Source organism: Miniopterus schreibersii (genome assembly GCF_964146895.1).
Source record: "Miniopterus schreibersii genome assembly, chromosome: 6".
Lineage (NCBI taxonomy): Eukaryota > Metazoa > Chordata > Mammalia > Chiroptera > Miniopteridae > Miniopterus > Miniopterus schreibersii.
The window spans coordinates 6,524,268-6,546,886 of NC_138107.1; the positions used below are offsets into that span (position 1 = coordinate 6,524,268).

The 22,619-nt window shown below is 57.9% G+C and overlaps 1 protein-coding gene across 5 annotated transcripts in view; it reads left to right on the top strand.

Annotated features, from left to right (window-relative positions):
- PACSIN1 (protein kinase C and casein kinase substrate in neurons 1) overlaps window positions 1–20,704 on the top strand; it is a 51,422-nt gene extending 30,718 nt beyond the window's left edge. The window contains exons 1-11 of one of the 5 annotated variants that reach the window (XM_081140952.1): window positions 1,505–1,659; window positions 7,772–7,868; window positions 12,606–12,731; window positions 13,589–13,745; window positions 14,822–15,057; window positions 15,449–15,604; window positions 15,700–15,875; window positions 16,273–16,393; window positions 16,491–16,618; window positions 17,231–17,418; window positions 17,924–20,698. In XM_081140952.1, the coding sequence (XP_080997078.1) occupies window positions 12,669–12,731; window positions 13,589–13,745; window positions 14,822–15,057; window positions 15,449–15,604; window positions 15,700–15,875; window positions 16,273–16,393; window positions 16,491–16,618; window positions 17,231–17,418; window positions 17,924–18,033 (1,335 nt within the window). In that variant the 5' untranslated portion in view covers window positions 1,505–1,659; window positions 7,772–7,868; window positions 12,606–12,668 and the 3' untranslated portion in view covers window positions 18,034–20,698. Of the gene's footprint in view, window positions 1–1,504; window positions 1,660–1,727; window positions 1,894–7,771; window positions 7,869–12,583; window positions 12,732–13,588; window positions 13,746–14,821; window positions 15,058–15,448; window positions 15,605–15,699; window positions 15,876–16,272; window positions 16,394–16,490; window positions 16,619–17,230; window positions 17,419–17,923 lie in introns of those variants that run through there. The other 4 variants (XM_081140951.1, XM_081140954.1, XM_081140950.1 and 1 more) reach the window with 4 other exon arrangements.
- Window positions 20,705–22,619: the final 1,915 nt, after the last annotated feature.

The following is a 22,619-nucleotide window of genomic DNA, read 5'->3' on the forward strand; positions in this document are numbered from 1 at the left end:
GGCACCTAGGACAGTCCCTGCATGTGGCGGGTGCCTGGCAAATATCTATTGAATGAATGAAATGCCCTGTTTCACCTCTTCCAAGGTGATTTTCCCCCTCACATTTGACTTCTCTGATAGTAGGATGTTTTGTAAAATTTATAGCACGCCTGATTGAATTGGCGTTAGTCTGGTGATTGAGAGGGATCTTCGATGGGATAGAATATTGAAGAGCCCATCATCAGCAGGTAGCTTCTGGCTTCATTTTGGGGGGCTTCTAGTTATTTCTTATTGTATCTGCCCTCTCTGGGCTGTGCCAGGTCCCTGAGAGTTACCCTGGGGCACAGGGCTGCTGTGACCCCTGCCTGAGGTCCTCTGAGGTAGGGCCTGGCTGGGAACAGCTCATCCTGTGGGGCAGGGTATGCGTCCTGGGCCCCGATCCCCACTTGGTCTTCCCCCTCCACCTTCCACCCCTCTGCGAGATATTGTCCCTCCTGGGGGTAGCAGAGCTGTCTGAGGCATGGAATTCCCTCTGAGGAGGAGGGTGGGCCCACTTTACTCTACCCTGTCATAGCTCCAAGCCCCAGGACTGGGCAGCAACCAGGAAGGTGAGTGGGGATGTCCGTGAGCCCCCTAGGCCAAAGGGCTCTAGGTAGGATCTAGTCTGGACCAGGCAGAGGGAGGGAGGGACAAAGGGGAGGGTGGGCCCTGTCTCCATGCCCACCTCAGTTCCCTCCTGGGGCAGAACTGAGACAAGGTGGGCAGGTGAGTGTCTGATCCCTAGCGGGGGTACAAAGCAGCGTCAGACCCTCTCCAGAGGAGTGGCTCATTATTCAGACCTCTGGTTGGGACACTCGTACTGTATTACTGATCCCTTCTAATGAGGCGAGGGTTTGGGGCGTTGAGTGTGCAGCTGTGATTTGGTGTGGGAAGGGTTTGTGTGTTGTATGTTCTGGATCCGTGTGGATGTGTGTGTGTTGTTAGTGTTACAGTTATGTGTATGTATATGTGTGTTACTCGTGTACGTATAGATACACAGGCTTGTGGAAACGCATGTGCGCAAATATGTGTAAGTGTGTTGTTGGAGTGCACATGTGCATGGATGCACGTGTAGCGCGAGCCAGGGTGTCTGCTCTGAGGGGTGAGAGCTGTGGCCTGCGGGAGAAGCACCAGAGTTGGAATCAAGGGTCTCACTGCAACAGTGAGCCCAGGGGCCGTGGAGGCACAGACAAGTTGTTTTGCTACGGTGGGCCTCAGTTTCCAATCTGTGAAATGGGTGTGGAATTTCATGGAATGAGATTGTGGACGAGCATCTCACACGCACCTGGCCCAGAAAAGACTCAGAATGAAATGTTGAGGCCTGACCGACGGCGGACGCCTAAGCAGAGATGCTTGCAGAGCAGGCACTGGGATTTTAAGGAGCTGCGGGGAGTGCGGGAAAGGTGCCGCTGTGTCTAGTAGGACGTCGGGAGGCGGGGTCTTGAGGAGAAAGCGAGGAAAGAGGCGGGAGCAGGGTCCCCCCAGCCCCCCAGCCCAGGGCGGTCACGTGAGCCTGCGTGTCCAGCAGCCTCTGTGAAGGTGGATGCGGGCGCCGGGTGGAGGGCGGGCGGCCCCTGGTGTACGCGGGAGGAGGCTGGCCGCGCGGCATTGCCCGGTTGCCATAGAAACGAGCAGAAGGAGGTGGGTGGCGGGAGAAGGAGGCGGGTCGGAGCGGGAGGCGGCGGCGGGGGGCGGGGAGCTGGCTTCTCGGGTTCGGGCGCTGCTTTCCGGAGCGCGGCGGGGACCCGGGCAGACAGCCCCCAGCCCGGGCCGGCCCCTCGCCGCCGCCACGGAGGACAGCCGGCGCCTCCAGCCCTGCCGGCCCGGGGGCAGCGCGCCCCTACCTGCCCCGGCTCGGTACCAAGACGGGCCCAGGTAGGCATCCATGGGGACAGCTGGCAGAGGCTGCGTGACGCGTGGGGCCCCTGACAGCAAGCAGAGGGGCCGGCGGGCCCGGGCCAGGGCCTGTGGATGGGGAGCAGCCAGCATCCTGGAGGCGCTCCTCAGAACCTGGGTCCTCCCCATCGGGAGCACGTCTCCCTGTTGCCTTTCCTGTTCTGCGCTCCCACCCCTCTCTCCACCAGGGCCACAGGTCCCCACTGTACAAATGCCCCCTCTCTGGGGAGGGGGGCTGAGGGGGGCTTCCAGGAGCTCACAGTGCCAGTCCTCCCCAGGCTAAGGCTGGGGGGGGCAGGGAGAAGTGAGGTTGTCCCCCACCCCCACTGGGACACTGCTAGGCCTTGGCCATTTGGAACCAGCAGATCCAGCCCCCCCCCCCCCCCCCAGCAGCCTCCCTGCTGGCCCCTGTGGTCTCTGGCATTGGGTCCAGTCAGGGAGGAGGCATCTTTCCCCTTTTTTCCCAAGCTCAGGTACTCCTCCTCCTGGCTCTCCCTACAGAACTAGATCCCAGATCTCCCAAAGGCCCCCTGTTCTACCCCCAGAAAACTCAGGGTCTCTGTGCTGGGGTACAGGAGAGCAGGTCCTGAGTGGAGGTGTCTGTGGCCCTCCCTCCCCCAACTTCTGTCCCTCTGCTGCATCCCTCCTGGGGACAGTCTCCACTGCTGCAGGGGGAGGGGGGAGCTCTGGCACTGCGGAGGAGCCTCAGCTGCTCACACAGGGGTGGGGCTGGGGCCTGGGGAGGAACTGGGCGGCACTGCCTGGGCTCTAGGCAGAGGGGCAGGACAGGCCTGCCTGGTGCAGTGGGTGGGGTGCATCTGGCCCAGCTTTTCCCTGGACAGAGCTGAAGGGCCTTGGCCTGTATGAGGAGGTGGTGCTAGCCTGAGGGGGGCAGAGGGTTGGTTGTGTGCAACCTTGAGCGTGCTCAGGGTAGGGGAGGCAAAGGCTCTGCCCCTTCTCGGGCCTGCCTTCTCTCCCCAGCACCCCCTGAGAACTTGGCTGAGCCCTGCACCACATTGTGGAGCTTCTTCCCCTGGGCTCTTGGGGTCAGAGGACCTTGTGCAGGGGCTAAGGGGGAGTCCCTGGGCCTTTGATGGGGGAGGAATACCCACCGAGAAGCCGATGTGGTTCCATTCATTTCTGCAAATGTTAGTTGCACCTGCTGAGTATTAGGCATCTCCCGCTTTGGGGTTAAGGGCCTGGGAAGTAAAAGGGAGTCTCAGGTGGCAGGAGGGGGGCGGGATTTGCCTAGAAGCTGGCAGCCATGTAACCCAGGTACACATCATCGTCTGCTCCCTGTTTCTCTGAACCCCATCCCCCTCCTCACCAGGGCCTGGGGTGGCACTGGCCTCCGCCCTGCCTCACCTGCTGCAGCCGGGCTGGCTTCCATTCCAGCCAGAACAGGGGCCTTGTAAGCCTGGAGAACAGGCTCTTTTGGCAAGAGCTAGAATGAGCTCTCCCTTCCCCAGACCCTCCAGGCCTGGCCCTGACCTCCTCCACTCCCAGCCTGCCTTCTTTAGGCCACATCTCCACTCTCTAATTTTTTCCTGTCCTACAGGTCCCTAGGGTCTGTCTTTGCTTGTCCCGCCTCTCCCCTGCACTCTGTTGCCCCCAGATTCTAGGGCAGTGAGCCCACCAGAATGGCACATTTTCAGGCCCCACCCCATCACATCCCAGTGGGCCCACTGCCCAGGTCACTTGCATGGAAGTGAGGTTAGAGCCCCAGCCTACCCCCAGCAGCCTTCCCCTAGTCAGGGAGCTGAAGGGCGGCCCAGGAACACTCAGAGGCCTGGTGCTCAGCCAGGAGCTGGGTCCTGGGCCTGGAACAACAGTTTGGCCCCAGGCTGGCCCCTCCTTACGTAGCCCCCAATGCAGGAGCTCTGGGGAGAGTAAGGAGACATGTCCACTTGGCTCTTCATGGGCAACTCAGGGATTCAAAACTGAGCTTCCATCTCCTCCAAATTGTTCGTCCCTCCATGCTCTCCACCTGCTAGCTTCTCAGCCCAAACCCCGGAGCCATCCGTGACTCCTTCTCACAGCCAGACCATCAGCAAATCCTGTTGGCTCGAATGTCACGGTATTTCCAGATGCCAACCACCTCTCACTGCCTCCAGCGTTACCGCCTGGGCCGAGCCCCCAACTTCCCTCGCCTGAGGGACAGCAGGTTAGCGGGTTCCCTGTTTTCCTGTTCCCTGCAGTCGGCTTTTCTCTTGCAGGCAGGGACCCTTTAAACCAAGGCCTGTCACACCCTCCCTCTTCTCAAACCCCGCAGAGGGGAATCAGGCTCTCACTGGGGCCTACAAGGCCTCATGTGACAGCATCCTCTCACTGCCTCCCTGCTCAGCCTCCCCGGCCTCCCCGGCCTCCCCCCTCACCCCCTTACTCACTCTGCTCCAGCCTTAGGTACATGTCACCCTCAGCCCCACCCTCAGCTGTGGCAACCAGGGGGCTTTGCACTGGCCCTTCCCTCTACCTGGATGCTTTTCCCCCACATAGCTGCATGGCTCCCTCCCTCCCTTCCTTCAGGTCTTTGCTGAAATGCCTTCTCGTGTGTAAAATAGCCTCACTCCCAACCCCCACTGTCCCCCCACCCCCCGTCCCCTTCTCTGCCTTTTTCTTCTCCACAGCCCTTGTCACCTTCTAACAACTCAGTCTGGTTCCTTGCCTGTCTCGCCCCTCAGAATGTCAGCGCCCCAGAGGCAGGGAGTTTGCTGTCTTGCTCACCGCTGTGGCCCAGAGCTGCACGGGAAGGATGAAAGGTGCAGTTTGAAGGCAGGAGTCTCTGCCTCAGTGGCTGTAATGGGGGCCTGGACTAGGGCATCACAGGGGAGGCATCCCCTGCCCCTCTGGCTGGGCAGTTGCCCCAGGGCATTGAGTTGGGCAGGAAGTCCTGCATGGCCTGGGTCCGTGCTTCTTGCTCCAGCCTCCGCCAGGACAGGGGAGGGCAGTGAGCCGCATGCGTCCCTCCCCAGTGCTGCTGAGGGCAGAGGGTGCCTCCCTGGTCGGAATCCAGCCCAGGGATCTGTGCTTCGGGGAAGCTGCTGCGCACCCACCCCGCTGTGCCCTCCAGGAGGCCACAGACACACAGGGCTCGGGACAGGACAGACCCCGCAGAAAGCCACGTACGAGATGACTGATCTTGGGAGAGAGATGCACCTGGGCTGGAGAGGACAGGCCTGCCTTCCCACGGCTCCCACTCCCACCTCCCCCTCTGTGGTGTCTGGGTTTGGGTGCCCCCAGCAGCCGATCAAGGACAGGGATCTGACTGGGGCAGTTCATCTGGGAGACGGCCTCTGGAAACATTGAGGTTGTGGAGGTGAGATGGAGGGTGCTTTGTTGGGCCAGTTCCCACTGTGGGCAGCTAGGGCTCAGTCCCGCTGGGCACCTCTGGGAGCCAGGAGGGTGGGAAACTGCGGGTGTAGACACCAACTCTGCCATCATTGCTTGAGGCCGAACCTGCTTTCCCTGCTTGATTGTCCCCTTAACTGCTGTCACCACCTAATGAGGTGAGACTTTTTCACTTCTTGGCTTTCTGTTGCACTGGAGTGTACACTCATGGGGGGAGGGCCCGTCTCTTCCCCAAGGAGTCATCTCAGAGGCTCTCTGGAGAGATGTTGCCTCCTCCACTTGGCCTGAGAATGGGAGTGCGGAGCTGCCTTTGGTGATTTTTCGGAGGAGAGAGAGAGAGACGGTCTGGGGCCTAGTGGGGCTGGAGGAGGAAGGAGGAGGGTAGGGATGGCGAGGGACCGAGGGTCAGAGGCCAGGGAATGGTCAGGGAGCAGGGGCGAGGCCAGCCAGGGGCTAAGGTGGTGTGCCTTTAAACCCTTCCCGGCTGGGATGAGACCACCTGGTCCCCTCTGCCAGGGCCTCTCTGGGTGAGACCTGGCTCTGCCTCCCTCTGTGCCCCCATTTGTGTTTCTACCCCACTCGAGATACATCTTTTCTGAAGGCAGGGCCCCTTAGGCACTGTCCGGGGACCTCGCCTCAAAGCAGATGGAGGTTGGGGGCCTGATGTTTAGACCCAAACAGAAGGCAAGAGGAAGCCAGGCCTGGGATCTTTTTCATAGGAGACCTGGAGACCTGGAGGTCTCAGGTGAGGCCCAATAGTCATGGAAGGGTGTCTTGGTCAGCTAGGGCTGCCAGAACAAAATACCATGGACTGTGCGGCTTAAACAATAGAAGTTTATTTCTCACTTCTCTGGAGGCTGGAAGTCCAGGGTCATGGTGGCAGCCTGTTGGGCTCCTGGCGAGGCTTCCCTTCCTGGCTTGCAGGTGGCCAGCCTCTGTGTCCAGATGTGGCCTTACCTCAGTGCATGCGCCTGGGGAGAGATTGCGTCTCCTCTTCTGATAAGGACACCGATCCCATTGGATTAGGACCTCACCCTTATTTGACCTTAATTGCCTTCTAAAAGTCCAAATACAGTCACATTGGGAGGGCATCACATATGGATTTGGGGGACACAGTTCAGTCCACAACAGAGGTCTGTGTTAGGCACAGAGGGGAGGTGGAGTGTGAGGTCATCCACAAAGATGCGCGTCTCCTGCTTTGAGAAGCTCTGCAGCTGTGAGAAGCCTGGGTGATGATACCTATAATGATGGTGATGGTGGTGGTTAAAACAGTGCTTCCTGAGCAACAGGTTCTCATTTCCTTCTCACACCAACCCCATGGGGTGGTATCATCACCTCTATTTGCAGGTGAAACAGACACACAGAGTTTAAACAACTTGCCAAAGTCACACAGCCAGTCAGTGGCAAAGCTGGGGTTTGAACCTGGTCATCTGCCCGGCCCAGGGGCGCTGCTCTCTTCTCTACTCGGAGTGATAGTCTGGTGGGAGATCCTGGCTTGTTGGGGGAGCAGGTTGCCGCCTGGAACCAGCAAGACCTGGTTTATGGCAGGGTGTGACTAGGAGCTGCACCAGCGGGAAGGGGTGAGGGAGGTGAGGGCTGGGGTATTCAAGCACTGAGCTGGCTCTTGAAGGGAAAGCAGTTCTTTTGGGGAGAGGTGAGTGCACCTCAGGCAGGAGGGGCAACAAAAGCAAGGGAGCAGAAGCTGGGTGAACATGGGGTCACGGGGGCGTGGAAGGTAGCACCTCGCATCTAACCTGGACCCTTCTTGCTGCATCTGAAGCCCCAGCAGAGGCTGGTAAGAGTCCTTGTGTAGCCCCAAGTCAGGTGCGGTGAGCCCGTCCATCTCTGGGTGAGGTGAGGATGGGGGAGCTGCTGGGAATGTTTGTGGGGCCTGAGACCCAGCTCTGGCTTCCCATGGCCCTGCCCCGGTTTGAGCTGAGCTGGTGCCTTAGGCCAGAAGACTGAGTGACATCCATGGAGTGCTGGCTCTGGACTGGGCACTGGGAGGGAGGGCTAAGGGAAGGACTTACCCTGGGTCTGGATCTGACTCTATCTCCTCCCTGCTGAGTGACTTTGGACAAGTTATTTAACCTCTCTGAGTCTCAGAGAGAATGGGGAAATCTACACCTATCTTAATGGGTTGCTGTGAGGATTAGAAATAAAGTGTATGAAGAGGCTGGAGCATAGCAGGCCCTCAAAAATGGTGATCGTAGTTGCTCTAAAGCAGGGGTGGGGAGTGTCCAGCCTGCCGCCGTATACAGCCCGCGGAATCATTTGGTCGGGCCCTGCCAAGGCAGCCACAGGCGGGACTCGAAATTCTATAAATCTAGGAGCTTTTTTCATAGCTAATTTTTAAGTTGATAATTTTGTATGGCTGGCGAATGATGTTATAAATACCCAAATGGCCTTTGGCAGAAAGAAGGTTCCCCACCCTGCTCCAAAGGGAGTGTGAAGAGCGGGTAACATGACGGCCGAGGCTGTTGGTACCCATTCTGTCTGTGTGCCGCAGGATCCCTGAGGAGGGGACCACAGCCTGAGGGCAGAATCGTCCTGGAGAATCAGCAAGAAAGACACCCTGGAACCGGACCCCGACGGTTGACCAAGAGGTAGGGAAGGGGATGCCGAGAGAAGCAGGGGGCCTGGAAACAGGACGGGTGGGTTCTGGGACGCCCCCCTCTTGTGGGATTCTGGCTCTTGGTTGTGTCACCATCATTACCAACATTTATTAAATGCCAACTATATGCAGGTGACTGTTGGGCTCTGGGGTGCAGAATTCAGTGCTCCTGCTATTAAATGAATGAATGTTCCAGAAGGTTTTTGGCACTTACTCATTCATTGAACAAAAATGATCGTGCACTTACTGTTTCAGGCACTGCTCTGGATGCTAGTAATATAGCAGAGAACCAGACAGGCTAAACCACTGACCTTAGAGTTGACATTCTAGTGGGAGAGGAAGACACTAAACATATGAGTGCTCTAGTGTTGACAGCCTGCGAGAGGGTGATAAAGTGAGGAAGAGAGAAGGGGTGAGGGTGCTGGGGGTGGAAACAGTGTTGCAAGTTTAAGTTGGGGGAGGTAATGATATTTTAGCAGACCAGGAAGTCTGCGCGGGGGTGGGGGGCAGCTCTGAATATTCCTAGCAGGTGCAAAGGCCCTGGGGTTAGAACAGCAAGGAAGTCAGTGGAACTGGAGGCTAGTGAGAGTGGTAGGAGGTGAGAGCAGAGAGGTGAGGGGTGGGACAGCAGGTTATGCAGGGCCTCCTGCCAAGGAATTGGGATTTTACTCAGAGGAAATGGGGGTTTCTGGAGAATTCTCAGTGGGGCAGTGGTGGGATCTGACAGGTTTTACCAGTTTCCCTCTGGCTGCTGTGTTTGGGGACTGGGGAGAGGGAGTGAGAGACAATGTCAGACGCCAAGAAAAGCAGTGAAGAGGCTGCTGCAGGGAGGCGAGGGGTCTGCTCTGGACCTGCTGGTGGGCTGGGTGTGCGAGTGGGAAGAGAAAGAAGAGCTGTGGTTGTTAGTGACTCATGACGGGGGAGTCCACACAGTCTGTCCATACCAGGCCTGCCCTCTGTGGGCTCCTGCCCTCAATTCCTCTGCCCATTCTTGGTAGACACACCAAGGCCCTGCCCTCCGGGGTCCTTCAGAGGCAGCTGGTAGTAAGCCTGGGCCTGAGAGGAGCACTCTCACCCTGGGACTCATTTCTCCCTGGAGGAAAGGCCCAGGCTGCCTGCAAACCTCACATTTCCAGTGTTCTGTGTTTTTCAAAAAGAGCTAACTACACTTTTATCATTTGATCTTCAAAACAGACTCAAGTATTGTTTTCCATCATATGAGTTAGAAAACTGAGACCCCCTAAGGGACTTGGCCAAGCTCTCACTGGCAGGTGGCAGAGCTGGAGCCAGAGCCCACACCCCTTGTTCTGCAGGCTGAGGGTGAGAAAGGCCTGAAATCTTCCCTTGCTCCACACAGAGAGTGCCCAGGCTGAAATGGGACTGCCACCCCACTGTCACAGCAGTGGTGACAAATCAATAGTGAGAGCTGTTGAGCACTTTCACAGTCACGCCTCGGCCCCTGGGCTCTCGTCTGCCATGTGGAGTGTGAATTGCGCCTGCTTACAGGGTGTTGTGAGGATTCGATAGGTTAAGACCTGTGACCTGTCCTTGGCACCACATATGTGCTCCGTAAATGTTAGCTGTGGTTACTAATGATACAGGGCTTGCAGGGCCACAAAGTCAGATGGGCATCGTGTCCATTTGATGGGCTGAGGAAAGCTAAGGGTGCACCGGGCTTGCCCACGGGGAGTGGCGGGTGCTGGCCACTCCGGCTTCCTGACTGAGATATGGCTTTTCAGTGATGGCAGCTGCTATTGCCCCTCAGGAAGGACATGGCATCTGGTAAGAGTTAAGCCTCCCACCTGCCCCATGGGGCTGTGAGGCAGGGGGAAGGTGGGATGGTGTGTCTGGCCACATGGTGCTGTGGACTCCCATGCCCCCTCCCAGACCCCCTCCCCGGTCCTGCTGCCAGTCTCCCCGAGCCTCCTCTGCAGGGCCAGCCCAAGGTGGAGACTTGCACCATCTTGTCTAATCCTTAAGTTGGGCTGGGTCATCCTCATTTCTTTGCAGGACCCAGCAAGGCCACATGAATTGCTCAACACACAGCAGTTTGGTGGCAGAGCAGGGACTCCAAGGCTAGAACTATTTCTACTACACATGCTACCTCAGCTGGGAGCCAGGGAGACCCATCACCTTCCTACACCGAGGAAGGGGCCCCTCCCTGGGTCAGGCTAAGGTGGAGAGGTCTCTGACATCATGCATTCCTTCTAGCCTGCATTGTCCCCACCTCCATGCACCCTTAGTCCTGGCTCCCAGCTCCCTCTGCTCTCCTCCAGCACAGGCTGGAGTGTTTAAAAAAATATGCAATTTATGCACACAAGGCAGAATTTAAAAGGCGTAAAAGAGCCCCAGTGGAAAATCTCCCACCCCATCCCCCAGCCTGGTTTTACCAGTTTTCCAAAAATATTCCAGCTTATGTATTTCCACCCCCTCCAACCTGGAGCATCCGCAGCCATGCTGTTCTGCACCTTGTTCGTTTGGCTTGAGTGACATGGCTTGGGGAGGTGCCTCCTGGACAGAGCATCCCACTGCAGGCCTGCGTTGCCACTCACTCAACCAGCCCTGAACGTGCATCTGGGTTGTGTGGGCCTTTGGCTTTTCTGAGCAGTGCTGCAGTAAATCAGATCGGGAGGCAGCGGTTTGCCCAACTGGCTGGAAGGGGGATTCCTAGGACCACAGGGTGCTGCTGGGTGAGGGGTGTGCACCTCTGTGACTGTGAGAGAGGACACCAAGCTTGTGTCAAGTCACTACCCACTACTGACCTTCACTCCGTGAGGGAGTGCCCCAACAGCCACACACTGTGGGATCCCCAAGTTCTATGTGACTCCAAGGGTTCTGGAGGGCTCTGGCCCCAGGGATACCTGCCTAACCTGGCGGACACCCTTCATCAAATATCCCTGCCTTTTACTTCTCATATCAAATTCAAATTTTTCTTCATGAAGCAAGTACTGCTTTATAAGTGAAAAGTGCCAAATTAAAAAAAAAAAATTCAGACTCATTTCTTTGTCCCTTGATGAATTCCAGCTGCCCTCTCTCCCACCCACCCCCACTGTGCATGAATTTGTGGGAAAGTGAATTCTTGCTAAAGGGAAAAGAACAAAATATATCTAGTGCCTGAGAGATGCAAGGAGGCAACACTGGTTATGACTGGGAAAAGAGCACTAGCCCCTGGACAGATGGGGAGACTGAGGCCAGAGGGGGTGAGGGCATCCTTGACCCAGGGTCCTCATGTGTTGGTGCACCAGCCCTTGGACCCCCAGGTTGCGCTGAATCTTGCAGAGGCCAGCACTCTCCCAGGTGTTTTCATTGTCAGGGTTCACAGTCCCTGAGGTTACAGTGCAGAGTCAGGGAGGTGACCGTGGCCTGAGGCTGTCAGCTGGTAGTGGGATCCGGCCTGGCTTGGCCTTGCTGCCCCTTCGAAGACCAGGCCCCCGGCCCTCTGGGTCCAGTCTCCTGACAACTGAGCCAGCCATTCGATTGAGCCATTCTTGCCTGGGGTGGCAGCGAGGCATGGGTGGGGGATGGGAACAGAGCAGCGCCTGCCCCAGCCCTGGGGCAGCCCATGGCCTAGATTGGACAGCCATGATGCCAGCCGACAGTTCCAGGCCACACACAGCTGCCTGACGCTCACGCAGATGGCAGCGGTCTGACCTGTGGACCAGGAAGCTGCATGTCTGGGACTCAGGGACATGCATGCAGCTAATTGAAGCCTTTGAGGCTAGGCACAGGGCAGCCAGAAGGGCCCAGCAGCTCAGGAAACTGAGGACGAGCTCAGCCTGGACGGGAGGTAGGAGGGGACCTACAGCCAATTTCCCAGGGGTCTCTAGGTGGGGGTTTGGGGAGGACTTTGGGGCTGAGACCAGGGGCTCTGTGTGGGGCGGGGGTGGGGAACTTAGGTGGATGTTTTGGGCCTGGTGCAAGGATCTGGCTGGGTCAGGGTGGGCAGTGCTGAGAGGGGCAGATTGAGAAGCCAGCTGGGGTTTGAGCTCTAGTGGGCCCTACAGGGTGTCAGGCCCTGGTGAGGGGTGGTGCAGAACATGCACAAGATAAGCCTGATTGCTGACTTTGAAGACCTGTGTGTCTATGAAGCAAAGTAGAGATTTTTATTTATTTTAATATGTTTTTATTGATTACAGAGAGAGGAAGGGAGAGGGAGAGAGAGATAGAAACATCAGTGATGAGAGTCATTGCTTGGCTGCCTCCTGCATGCCCCCTACTGGGGATCAATCCCGAAACCCAGGCAGGTGCCCTGACTGGGAATCAAACTGTGACCTCCTGGTTCATGGGTCCATGCTTAACTGCTGAGCCACACCGGCCAGGCTCAAACGGCAGATTTATATAGAGCAAATGTGCAATTATTGACACTAACTTTTAGCTCCGAGACCAGGAACACAAAACAGCGGCAGGCACCATGGTTTTGGTGGCTGGGGCAGGCTTCTAGGAAGAGTGCCCACACTGGAGCTGGATGGATTTGGAGGAGAGGGGAAGGAAAGGAGATGGAGAAGGGCTCATGGAGGAGAGATGGGAGGTGGGCACGAGGGGTGCTGCAGGGAGACTCTTGGGGTTACCCTTGAGATGGTGAGCCAGTCCCTGGGCAGGAAGGTCCCCATTCCGATGCAAGGCTTGTTAGGCCTGTGGGGCCCTCATCCCCACAAGTTGGCACCCAGGCCTGGAGGGGGGAATGTCAGCTATGTCCTTCATCGCCAGGGCTCTCTCTCCTGCTCTCCAGCGCATGAGCAGCCCAGCCTGCTGACCACCTCTCCGCGCCTGTCCATCCTCCCGCGGCCACACCATGTCCGGCTCCTATGATGAGGCCTCCCTAGCTCCAGAGGAGACCACTGACAGCTTCTGGGAGGTGAGGCCCTGATAGTCCCCAGGTCCTGGGGACCAGACAGCCTGGCTATGTGGAGGCTCAGGCTCCGACCCGCCTCATGACCTCAGGCTCACCAGCCCCTCAGGCCCCTCCAAAGCCTTCCATGTCCTGCAGGCTACTACCACCCACGGAGCCCAGAGCCTCTGCCCTGCAGCTGCCCCTGGAGACATCCCATAGTATTTCACGCTGTAGAACAGGCCCCTCCCGACCCTCTGCTCTGGGGGGCTCTGACTCAGAATCCTGGCACTTTACTCGGGCAGGAGCAGCACTTTACAGCTTACAGAGCCTTTCGCAGCAGCTCCCTGCCCCTACCCTGGAAGTGAGCACTGGTCCCAGGGAAATGGAGTGAGTTCGGTGAGCCGCACAGCAACATAGAGGTGGAGACAGGCCAGTATTTCAGAGCCTCCCAAAATATTTGAAACCCAGAAAAAAATTTTCTATTGGCTTATGAAACCCAAAGTGAAAACTGCCAAACCTAAATTAATAAGTGTTTAATGAGATGTCTACAAAACATAATATTATGTCAAGAAGTTGGAGCTCAACTCGATGCTTATGACTCTATATAAATATAATAGATTTAGCTCACGAGAACAAAATGAATAATTCATTTGGCCCAAGTCCAAATTATAAAAAAAACCTGCATTTTGTGGCAGCAACAAAATTATGTTTAAAGTGTGATGAAGCAGTGTATAGACGGGTATGACGCGGGGTGCCAAGTCCTTGGAAAATCAGAGGGCTTGGAGGCGCACCAGGATGGTGGTGGCGGTGGCAGGCGCCCCCTGCGGGGCACGGCAGCCGGAGCAGGCGGGGCGGAGTCATGCGCGCTGCTTGGCCGCCAGGTGGGGAACTACAAGCGGACAGTGAAGCGCATCGATGACGGGCACCGCCTGTGCAACGACCTGATGAACTGCGTGCAGGAGCGTGCCAAGATCGAGAAGGCCTACGCGCAGCAGCTCACCGACTGGGCCAAGCGCTGGCGCCAGCTCATCGAGAAAGGTGCCCCCCGCCCGCGCCCGCCCCTGCGCACACCCCAGGCCCTAACCCCACTGAGTCCTGGGAGCACCCAGCCATCTGGGTACACCTGAGCCTCCAGTCACAGGGCCTTTGCAGAAACTGTCCCCACACCTGCACTCCTCCCCTCCCAGACCAAGCCAGGCCTCCCTGTACTTCAGCTCCACTTTGTACAATTTTAGATTGGATTTAAAAAACAAACAAGACCCCAGACTTTTTATTCTGAAATAATTTTAACTCCGAGAAATGTTGCAGGAATAGTACAGAGCTGCACCCAGATTCACCAGCTAACATTTTACCCATTTGTTTTATCCCTATTTATATGCATATTTTTTGAAACATTTAAGATGGAGACATGTCCCTTCACCCTAAATTCTTCATGTATCTCCTAAGAATAGGGACATTTACTTATGTAACCAGAGTTCAACTATCAACTTTAGGACATTTAATATAGCCCATATGCAAACTTTATTATAGCAATTGTTTGCTGGTCTGGGATCCAGTCCAGAATCGAATATTGCATTTAGTTGTCATGTCTCCAGATTACTTTAATCTAGAAGTTTCAAGTTGACGTTTACATATATTAGTTAATGTTTTCTCTTCCACTAGACTCTAAATCCCACAAGGGCAAGGGCTGGGCCTCTACTGCCCAGCACAGTGCCTGGCACAGAGTTGGTGCCAGTACGCAGTGAAACAGGCTGTGGGGTGTGTAGTCCCAGTGGCCTCCTGGTACCAGTTGGTTCTTCAGTTCACATTCAGCCTACATTCCTGCAGCACCTACTGTGTGCCTGGTGCCGTGCTGGGTTTGTGAGAGCTCAGAGCTGAGGGGAGGTAGGGAGCAGGCACAGAGGCAGATGCGGAGAAGAGTCAGTGAGGGCTGCGGGCTGAGGCATATGACAGAGCGGGGGCTGTGCTTGGCCCTGCGGGATGAAGAGAGCCGTAGGGAGAGTAGAGGCCCTGCTGCTCTGGGATGCATGGGGAAGCCGCAGAGAAAAGAGGTATAGGGGGGGCCTCTAGGCAGGGGTCCGGAAGGCCTTGTGACCCCACGGCCATTTCCTCAGGCCCACAGTATGGCAGCCTGGAGCGGGCCTGGGGCGCCATCATGACGGAGGCGGACAAGGTGAGCGAACTGCACCAGGAGGTGAAGAACAGCCTACTGAACGAGGACCTGGAGAAGGTCAAGAACTGGCAGAAGGACGCCTATCACAAGCAGATCATGGGCGGCTTCAAGGAGACCAAGGAGGCTGAAGATGGCTTCCGCAAGGCCCAGAAGCCCTGGGCCAAGAAGATGAAGGAGGTGCCCGGTGGGCGGCGGCTGCAATGGGGGAGGGCGGGCAGCTGAGCTCAGAGGGCGCTCCGATCAGAGGGAGGGTGTCTGCAGATGGAGTGGCGGTGCACTGCTCGCTGGGGTGTGCCACGGGGGAGCCGGACTGCCTTCCAGGAAGAAGTATCCACAGGCCGGGCAGGTACTGCAGTGCTCTCCAGCAGGCAGTGCCGAGCAGGGAGACCTCCACAAATGGGTGGGCGTTGCTCCCAAATACCTGGAGCCAGGGCCTGCATCCCTTCTGCCTCTTAAGACTGTGTGCTCACAGCTCCTGCAGAGTGGGCAGGTGGGAGGGCTTGACAGGTGACCACATTTGCTCCTGCTCACAAGTAGGAGGCCTGCCCCCTGTTCCCACTCCCCACAGCTCGAGGCAGCCAAGAAGGCCTACCATCTGGCCTGCAAAGAGGAGAAGCTGGCTGTGACGCGGGAGATGAATAGCAAGACCGAGCAGTCAGTCACACCCGAGCAGCAGAAGAAGCTTCAGGACAAAGTGGACAAGTGCAAGCAGGATGTGCAGAAGGTGCCAGCCAGGCTGGGCTCAGGGCCTCTTGGAGTGGGCGGTGGCTGGCAGCTGCACGCCTGGGTCTCACCCTCCCTTCCTCCTGGTGCCTACAGACACAGGAGAAGTATGAGAAGGTGCTGGATGAAGTGGGCAAGACCACGCCCCAGTACATGGAGGGCATGGAGCAGGTGTTTGAGCAGTGCCAGCAGTTTGAGGAAAAGCGGCTGGTCTTCCTCAAGGAGGTGCTGCTGGACATCAAACGTCACCTGAACCTAGCTGAGAATAGCAGGTAGTGGGGTGTGGCAGCATGGTGGGCTCAAGCACAGGCAGCAGAGGGTAGGGCTGGTGTGCGACGCATCCCGGGCCCCATGTTAGTGACAGGAAGGGGAGGGCTGAGCCGCAGGGGCCAAGAGAGAAGCAGCTCCAAACACAGTGGCTGCTGCTGCAAGCCGATGCACACTAAGTACTCCAGAAATGTGCTTGGATGGATGGGTGTGCCTAAGGCGGCGACCGTGCGGGGTGTCCACTGGGCGTGCCCGCACGGAGATTGCTCCTTGGAAAGCCTGCCTGATTTCTAGCTGGGGGCCACCCCAGCACCCTGGTCCCCTGAATGGGCTCCTGCCCTCACCGAGGAGAAGGGGCCATGTGCATCTTGCCCTCCACCTCCCCGTCTCCCCTGTGCACAGCTATGTCCAAGTGTACCGGGAGCTGGAGCAGGCCATCCGGGGGGCTGATGCCCAGGACGACCTCAAATGGTTCCGCAGCACCAGCGGCCCTGGCATGCCCATGAATTGGCCCCAGTTTGAGGTAAGGATGTGTGGGGATGGGGAAGAGGAGTTTGAAAAGGCTGGAAGGGGCCTCAGGGAACATTCCCGAGCCTGACTGCTCCCTTGGTGCCCACCAGGAGTGGAACCCAGACCTCCCTCACACTGCCACCAAGAAGGAGAAACAGCCTAAGAAGGCAGAGGGGGCACCGCTGACCAATGCCACTGGGGTGGTGGAGTCCACATCCCAGGCTGGGGACCGTGGCAGGTGAGTGCCTCCTGTGGAGCTTCCTAGAGGCCAGGAGTCTTGAGGTTTACCTTAAGAGACAAGAATGGTCTGAAACACAGCAACCTCGTACTCCTTTCAAAGATAGTGATAGCTAATCCTTTGAGAGCACCTACTGTGCCAGGCACTGTTCCAAACATTTTCATATATTAACTCACTGATGCCTTCAACAATCTGAGAAGTGTGTAAATATTCCCCAGTGTGTAAATATGCTCCATTTTTTAGATGGAGAAGCTGATACCCAGAGGGGTTAAGTGATTGCAGAAGGTCATGCAGCTGGGTAGTAAGCCTCAGAGCCAGGATGTGATGCCCGAATCTGGCTCCAGAAAGATCACCCTTCACCACTAGATTGTACTCAGATGAGGAGTCAAGTGCTCTCTGGGGTCCCCGTCAGCAGCCCCTCTCTAAGGCTGAGCAATAATGCAAATAGTCTTGTGTCACATCTGTTTAAAGAGCTGTCAGGGCCACTGGCTCGGGACCTCTTCCAAGGCCCCGCCTGCGCCAGCCTCGGCCAGGCCCGCGCTGCGGCGGGGCCGCGGGGCAGCCGGGGGACGGGGCAGAGGCGGTTCATGCGGGGCCCTCTCTGCTGCTCAGCGTTAGCAGCTATGACAGGGGCCAGCCTTATACCACCGAGTGGTCAGACGACGACAGCGGGAACACATTTGGGGGCAATGAGGCCAACGGGGGCGCCAACCCTTTCGAGGACGAAGCCAAGGGAGTGCGTGTGCGGGCGCTGTACGACTACGACGGCCAGGAGCAGGACGAGCTCAGCTTCAAGGCCGGTACGAGGGGCGGGGCCGGGGCGGGGCCTGATGGGTGGGCGGGGCCTGAGGGCCGGGCGTGCTGATTTGCAGGGAGCGCAGCTGTGGGAGGGGCCTGGTTCGGGGCGTGGCCAAGACGGAGTGTGACCTGAGCTCCCGGGACCGGACTCGAACTAGAGGGCGAGGGCGGGGCCTGAGTGGCCGCTGGGTGCCCGCGGCGGGGTCCGGACCCGAGAACACAGTTGGGGACACAGTGGGCCAGGCACGGGCTGGGGGCCCGCCCGAGGGCCGGGGGTGGCGGAACAGGATTCCTGACCTGGGAAATGAAGCTGGAAGCGGGCCTAGAGCCAGATTAGGGGGTGTCCGGGTGTGTCTGGGGCTGGTCCCCAGGGGCAGGCGTTGGGGCAATAATGGGGGAGGTTTAGGGGTCGGCCCAGCGTCTTGGGGTCGGAGGGCTCACCTCGCAGTGTGGGGGCGGAGGGCCAGCGCTCCGGGAGCCCCGTCAAGGAGCCTCTCTGTCCCCCAGGAGACGAGCTCACGAAGCTGGGCGAGGAGGACGAGCAGGGCTGGTGCCGCGGGCGGCTGGACAGCGGGCAGTTTGGCCTCTATCCCGCCAACTACGTGGAGGCCATCTAGCTGCCCCGCTCCCCTCCCACCGCCCCTCGCCCCTTGCCCACCACCTCCCCTCCCTTCCCGTTCTTGTCACCACCCCTCGCCATAGAGTTCCAGACATATTTTACGATCAAGCTTTTATTTTTTTAAAAGTCAAAATAGAACAAAACAAAAAATACAAAGAGATGGAGCATTTGCAGGGCCGCCTGGAGGCCAGGGTGTTGGGACTTGGGGTGATGGCCCCTGGGTAGGGGAGGGTCTTAGGGCTTAGCCCGACAGAGACATCAATATCCAGTCTTTAGATCCCACCAAAGAGTCTCCTGAGCCCTGAGAGATGTCTCCTGGACCTTCCTATCCTGCTCCATTGCCCCCATCCCAACCTCTCTTCCCCACCCCAGGCTGCCAGCCCCTGCCCTGCCCCCTGCCCTGGGCCTGGTTTTCTGACCACCTCCTCCTGCCTCTCCCTGCTCCCCTCCCACCACCATCCTACTCTCAGAGGCCTCCCCTCAACCCCAGACAAGGGGCTCCGAGTGTTTAGTCTTGCACTGTGCCCTGGGGAGTGCCCTGTTTCCCTGGCCTCACCCCTCAGGACTGGTGACACTGCAAGAGGAATGGCCACCCTCTTCTCCCATAGAGGTTTCCAGGTGTCCCTAGACACCCCCAGGCATGACAAGGGTTGAGCTGTAGCTGGTGACTCTCACTGTGGTGTCGGAGGGTGAGTGAAGGGGGACAGGCCCTCAGTCCTTTCAACGCCAGGCTCAGCTGAGGGACCAGGACCCCACTAAGGCCCCTCTTCCCAGCTGTGTGCACCCCAGGCCCAGGCTCTCCCTCAGAGCCACACCCTTCAGTATTTGCAGTGACACCCCCCCTCAACTCCCCACCTCAAGTCTTCAGGCAGGGGCAGGGGCAGGGGCCCCAAAGCCCAGGGCAAAGCCAGCAACAGTAGCAGCCTCCTCCCATTTCCTGGGGAGGAGGGCATCTTGCCCACCCACCCACCCTCCCTCCCTCAATACCATCTGAAACCAGAGGATCACTGGACTCAAACAGCCTTCAAGAGACCAAGCCTTGGGGCCTCTCATTCCTCTCTCTCCTTCTCTGGCTGCCTGGGGAGACACCACGGGGCCCATGGGAGCTTCCAGCCTTGGACCACCAGGGAAAGTCTGCAGCCAATAGAAGAGGCATGGGGTTGGCAGGAGGGAGGAGCCCTGGCCCTCAGGAGCAGGGCAGTCACCATGTCTTTCTTCCCTGTCCTCTCCCCTACAACCACAGCCCTAGCTCTGGAGCAACATTCCCCCTGCTGGCAGCCCCCTTCCCCATCTCTCCAAGCCTGGGTCTCAGTTGAAAGACTTTGGGGTGAGAGGAGACGAAGGGTCTGCCCAGAGCAGTAGTGTTTCCTCTGGCTGGTGAAAGAAAGTGGTGCTGCTGGATTACGATTTCCTACCAGGGACCAGCCTCTCCCATGGCGGTGGGGGTGGGGTGCTTGGGAAGCAGACCAAGGCAGGACAAGACTCCAAGAGATGGGGGACTGGCTGGAAGAGGAGTCTCCCAGAGCCTCTGTGGTGAGGCCCTGGGACTTCCTGCAGTTCCAGGAGAACCTTGTTCACTGCGATGCCACTTGTGGGCCTCAGGCCTGCAGACACTCTCCCCCTTTCATAGGACCTGGCCCTGGGCCTCTAGGTGAAGAGAGTGTGATCCCCCAGCTTCTCTGTCACCCCTCAGCCTCTTGCTCTTTGCTTCTTCTTCCCACAGCTCACTGTTAGGTCACAGTCCCCAGTCTCAAGGCCCTGACCCTGTCCATGTGAGCACAGAGCTGGGGCAGGCCTCCCTCACGGCCAGGGAAGTTGGGGGGATGAGGGCGATGACACCCTTAGGGACAGGCACACTACCCCCTAGCATCCCCTTTCTTGTCACTGCTCTCTGGGCCTCCACCACATCCTGAGATGTGCCCTAGACCCTTCAGAGCCTGGAGCAAGATTTCAGAAACAGCCCTCCCAACTCCAGAACAAAAGCCCCCTTCCCCTCTGCCTCTCCTCCAAACAGGAGTTGGGGTGGGGGCCTCTGCCCTTCACCACCTACCATTGGAAGTCAGGAAGCTGCCACATCTGCACCTTGGGGCCTGGGCTCCCCCTCTCTGTGCCAGCAGCTTCCCAACACCTGGGGAGGAGTGGTGGCCCTGGCTGTCCCCCTCAGCACTCTAGCTGTCCACTCCAGGGCAGGGACTCAAAACCCCATTCCTTCTGAGCAATCCAGGGTCCTCAGGCCCCAGAGCAGAGGGTCTCACCTGGAAGACCCTCTGAGCTCCCGGGGTCCTGACCCACCTGTCAGTGCTGGTGTCAGGGCACTCAACACCCAGTGTGGGGGCTGTGCCCCTCACCGTGCCCACCAACTCCTGTAGCCCCCTGCCTACACCCTCGATGCTGCAGGGCCCGCCCCGGGGCCCAGCGAGTAATGTGTTTCATCCCGAGTTAACCACCGTCTGCAGCCTGGCTGTGCTGGAGCTGGGCTGCCCTGCCGTCTGCCTCGGCTTCCTGACTTCATTAGTCCGACACTTGTGAAACTCCGAGAAGTGCTGTGGTCTCAGCAATGCACCTGTTTTGTACATGATTGTGTAATTTAAAGGTATATAAATACAAATATATATATATAAGTTGTGACTGTATGACTGTGGATAAAATCCAGAACTGTGTCAACCTGGCTGGGCGTTGTCATCTTGAGTCATGTGTCTTTTGAGGCCTCCGAGAGTTGCCTGTGATTGGGATGTCTGTGGGCAGGGAGTGCCCAGGATGACTGGGGGCTGTCCTGGCTGACCACCAATGGGCTGGGCAACTGAGGGCTGGCCCCTTTGCCTTCCAGGGCCCAGGGTCCTGTCTGTGCAGGGACAGTTCCACTGGATGCTCTCTGAGGCTCCCGAGTGGCCATTGGGTCCGGGGTGCCTGGTGATGAGCACTGACCAGGAGAGCTGGGGCATTTGGGGTCCCCAAACTCACAGGTCAAGAGTGAATTTGACCCCTGAACAGGTCTCAGTTTTTTTTTAATCCTTACCCGAGGATATGTTTTCACTGATTTTTAGAGAAGAAGGGGGTTGGGAGAGAGAAACATCTGTCAGTTGCCTCCTGTACTCACCCGGAGCAGCCAGAGAGCAAGCCCACAACCAAGGTATGTGCCCTGCCTGGGAATCAAACCCTCAACTTTTGTTGTATAGCACAACACTCCCACCCACTGAACCACCCAGCCAGGGCAACAGATTTAAATTTTCAAAGCAAAATTCTAAAAGTGATTGCTAAAGCCAGTGGTTCCTGGTCGTCCATAGTCCCAGGCTCCCTGTGGTGTGACATCAGGCCATGCCACACTTCCCTGTGCCCTTTCTGACCCCTGATTGCATTTCTCTGTGCCCCCCGCCCCCAGTAGGGCTCCTCCAGGAGGATTTCTCAGGGGAGTGGGCACACTGGAGCTCTCAGCTCTGAGCTCTGTTCTGCCAGGCCCAGGCCTGGCCAGGCAGCGGCCCTGCTCCAGCCTCCACACCAGCTGGGTCTCTTCTGAGCAGGGGAGGAATCCTAGGTCCAATTCCAGCTCTGCTCTCAGTTCGCTGTATCCCCACCGCCACCCCCACCCTGGCCTCCACTTTCCCAGTCTGGTTAGATGTCTTCCTGAGGCTCCTCTGGTCCCAGCAGCCTGTCAGGGCACTGACACATACCCCATATTCAAGACAAGCAGACTACAGTCCCCTCACCCCACTGCTTTCCCCAAGCCTCGGGGGTGCTCAGGGCAGGGAGAAAAGGTCAAGGTGGGGGTTGAATCTGTTCTCCAGGACGTAGCCTTTCTCTCCTGAATCCACCTCCAGGGACCAGAGTCTGGCTTTAGCCAAGGAGGGCTCTTCACATGAAGACAGCAGTTGCCTTGTCTCACGTGCACAGGCTGGTCCATGCAGTGATGGGGAGCCCTGGATGTGGGGCGCATGAGGAGGGTCAGGGGATACCTAGGCTAGATGAGGTTCTGATAGGCAGGTGTGTGGAGGAGGAAGGGGAGTCAGAAGTTTGCTGCCAGCCCACAAGGTGTCACTAGGTGGATGTGTGCCACAGAGGGAACGCAGAGGGGATGTGCCTCGTGGCAGATCCTCAGAGCAGTGAGCTGCCCCACCCCACTCCCCACGGCTCCCCTTTCTGGAGCTCCAGCCCCCCATTCCTAGCCACTAACCCCTCTCCGCTTCTCCCTCCCGGCTCCTACCCGAGATCGGGCCAACTGGGGATGTGGAAGTAAGTGGCTCCAGGGACAGAGTTGGGGGCAGGAGCTGGACAAGATGAAGACAAAACCAGTTCAGCAGAGCCAAGTGGGGTTCTGGCCAGCGTCCCAGTCTGCTCCCTCCCATGGGGTGGGCAGACAGCAGGGGCCCAGGGAGCCACAGGCCTGGGGCAGGCCCCCTCCTCCTCCAGGTCCAGCCCCAGCTGACAGATGCCAAGGTGCTGTTTGCTCATTGCCAGGAGTAAACTTTCTTCTGAAGACAATAAAATTGCTGAAGGCAGAAGGCGGCAGCTAAGGGCAGCATTTAACCCTTAGTGGTCTGGGCAGCTCTGGGCAGCACTGGCCGGCTCCCCGTCTGGTTTCCTGGAAGC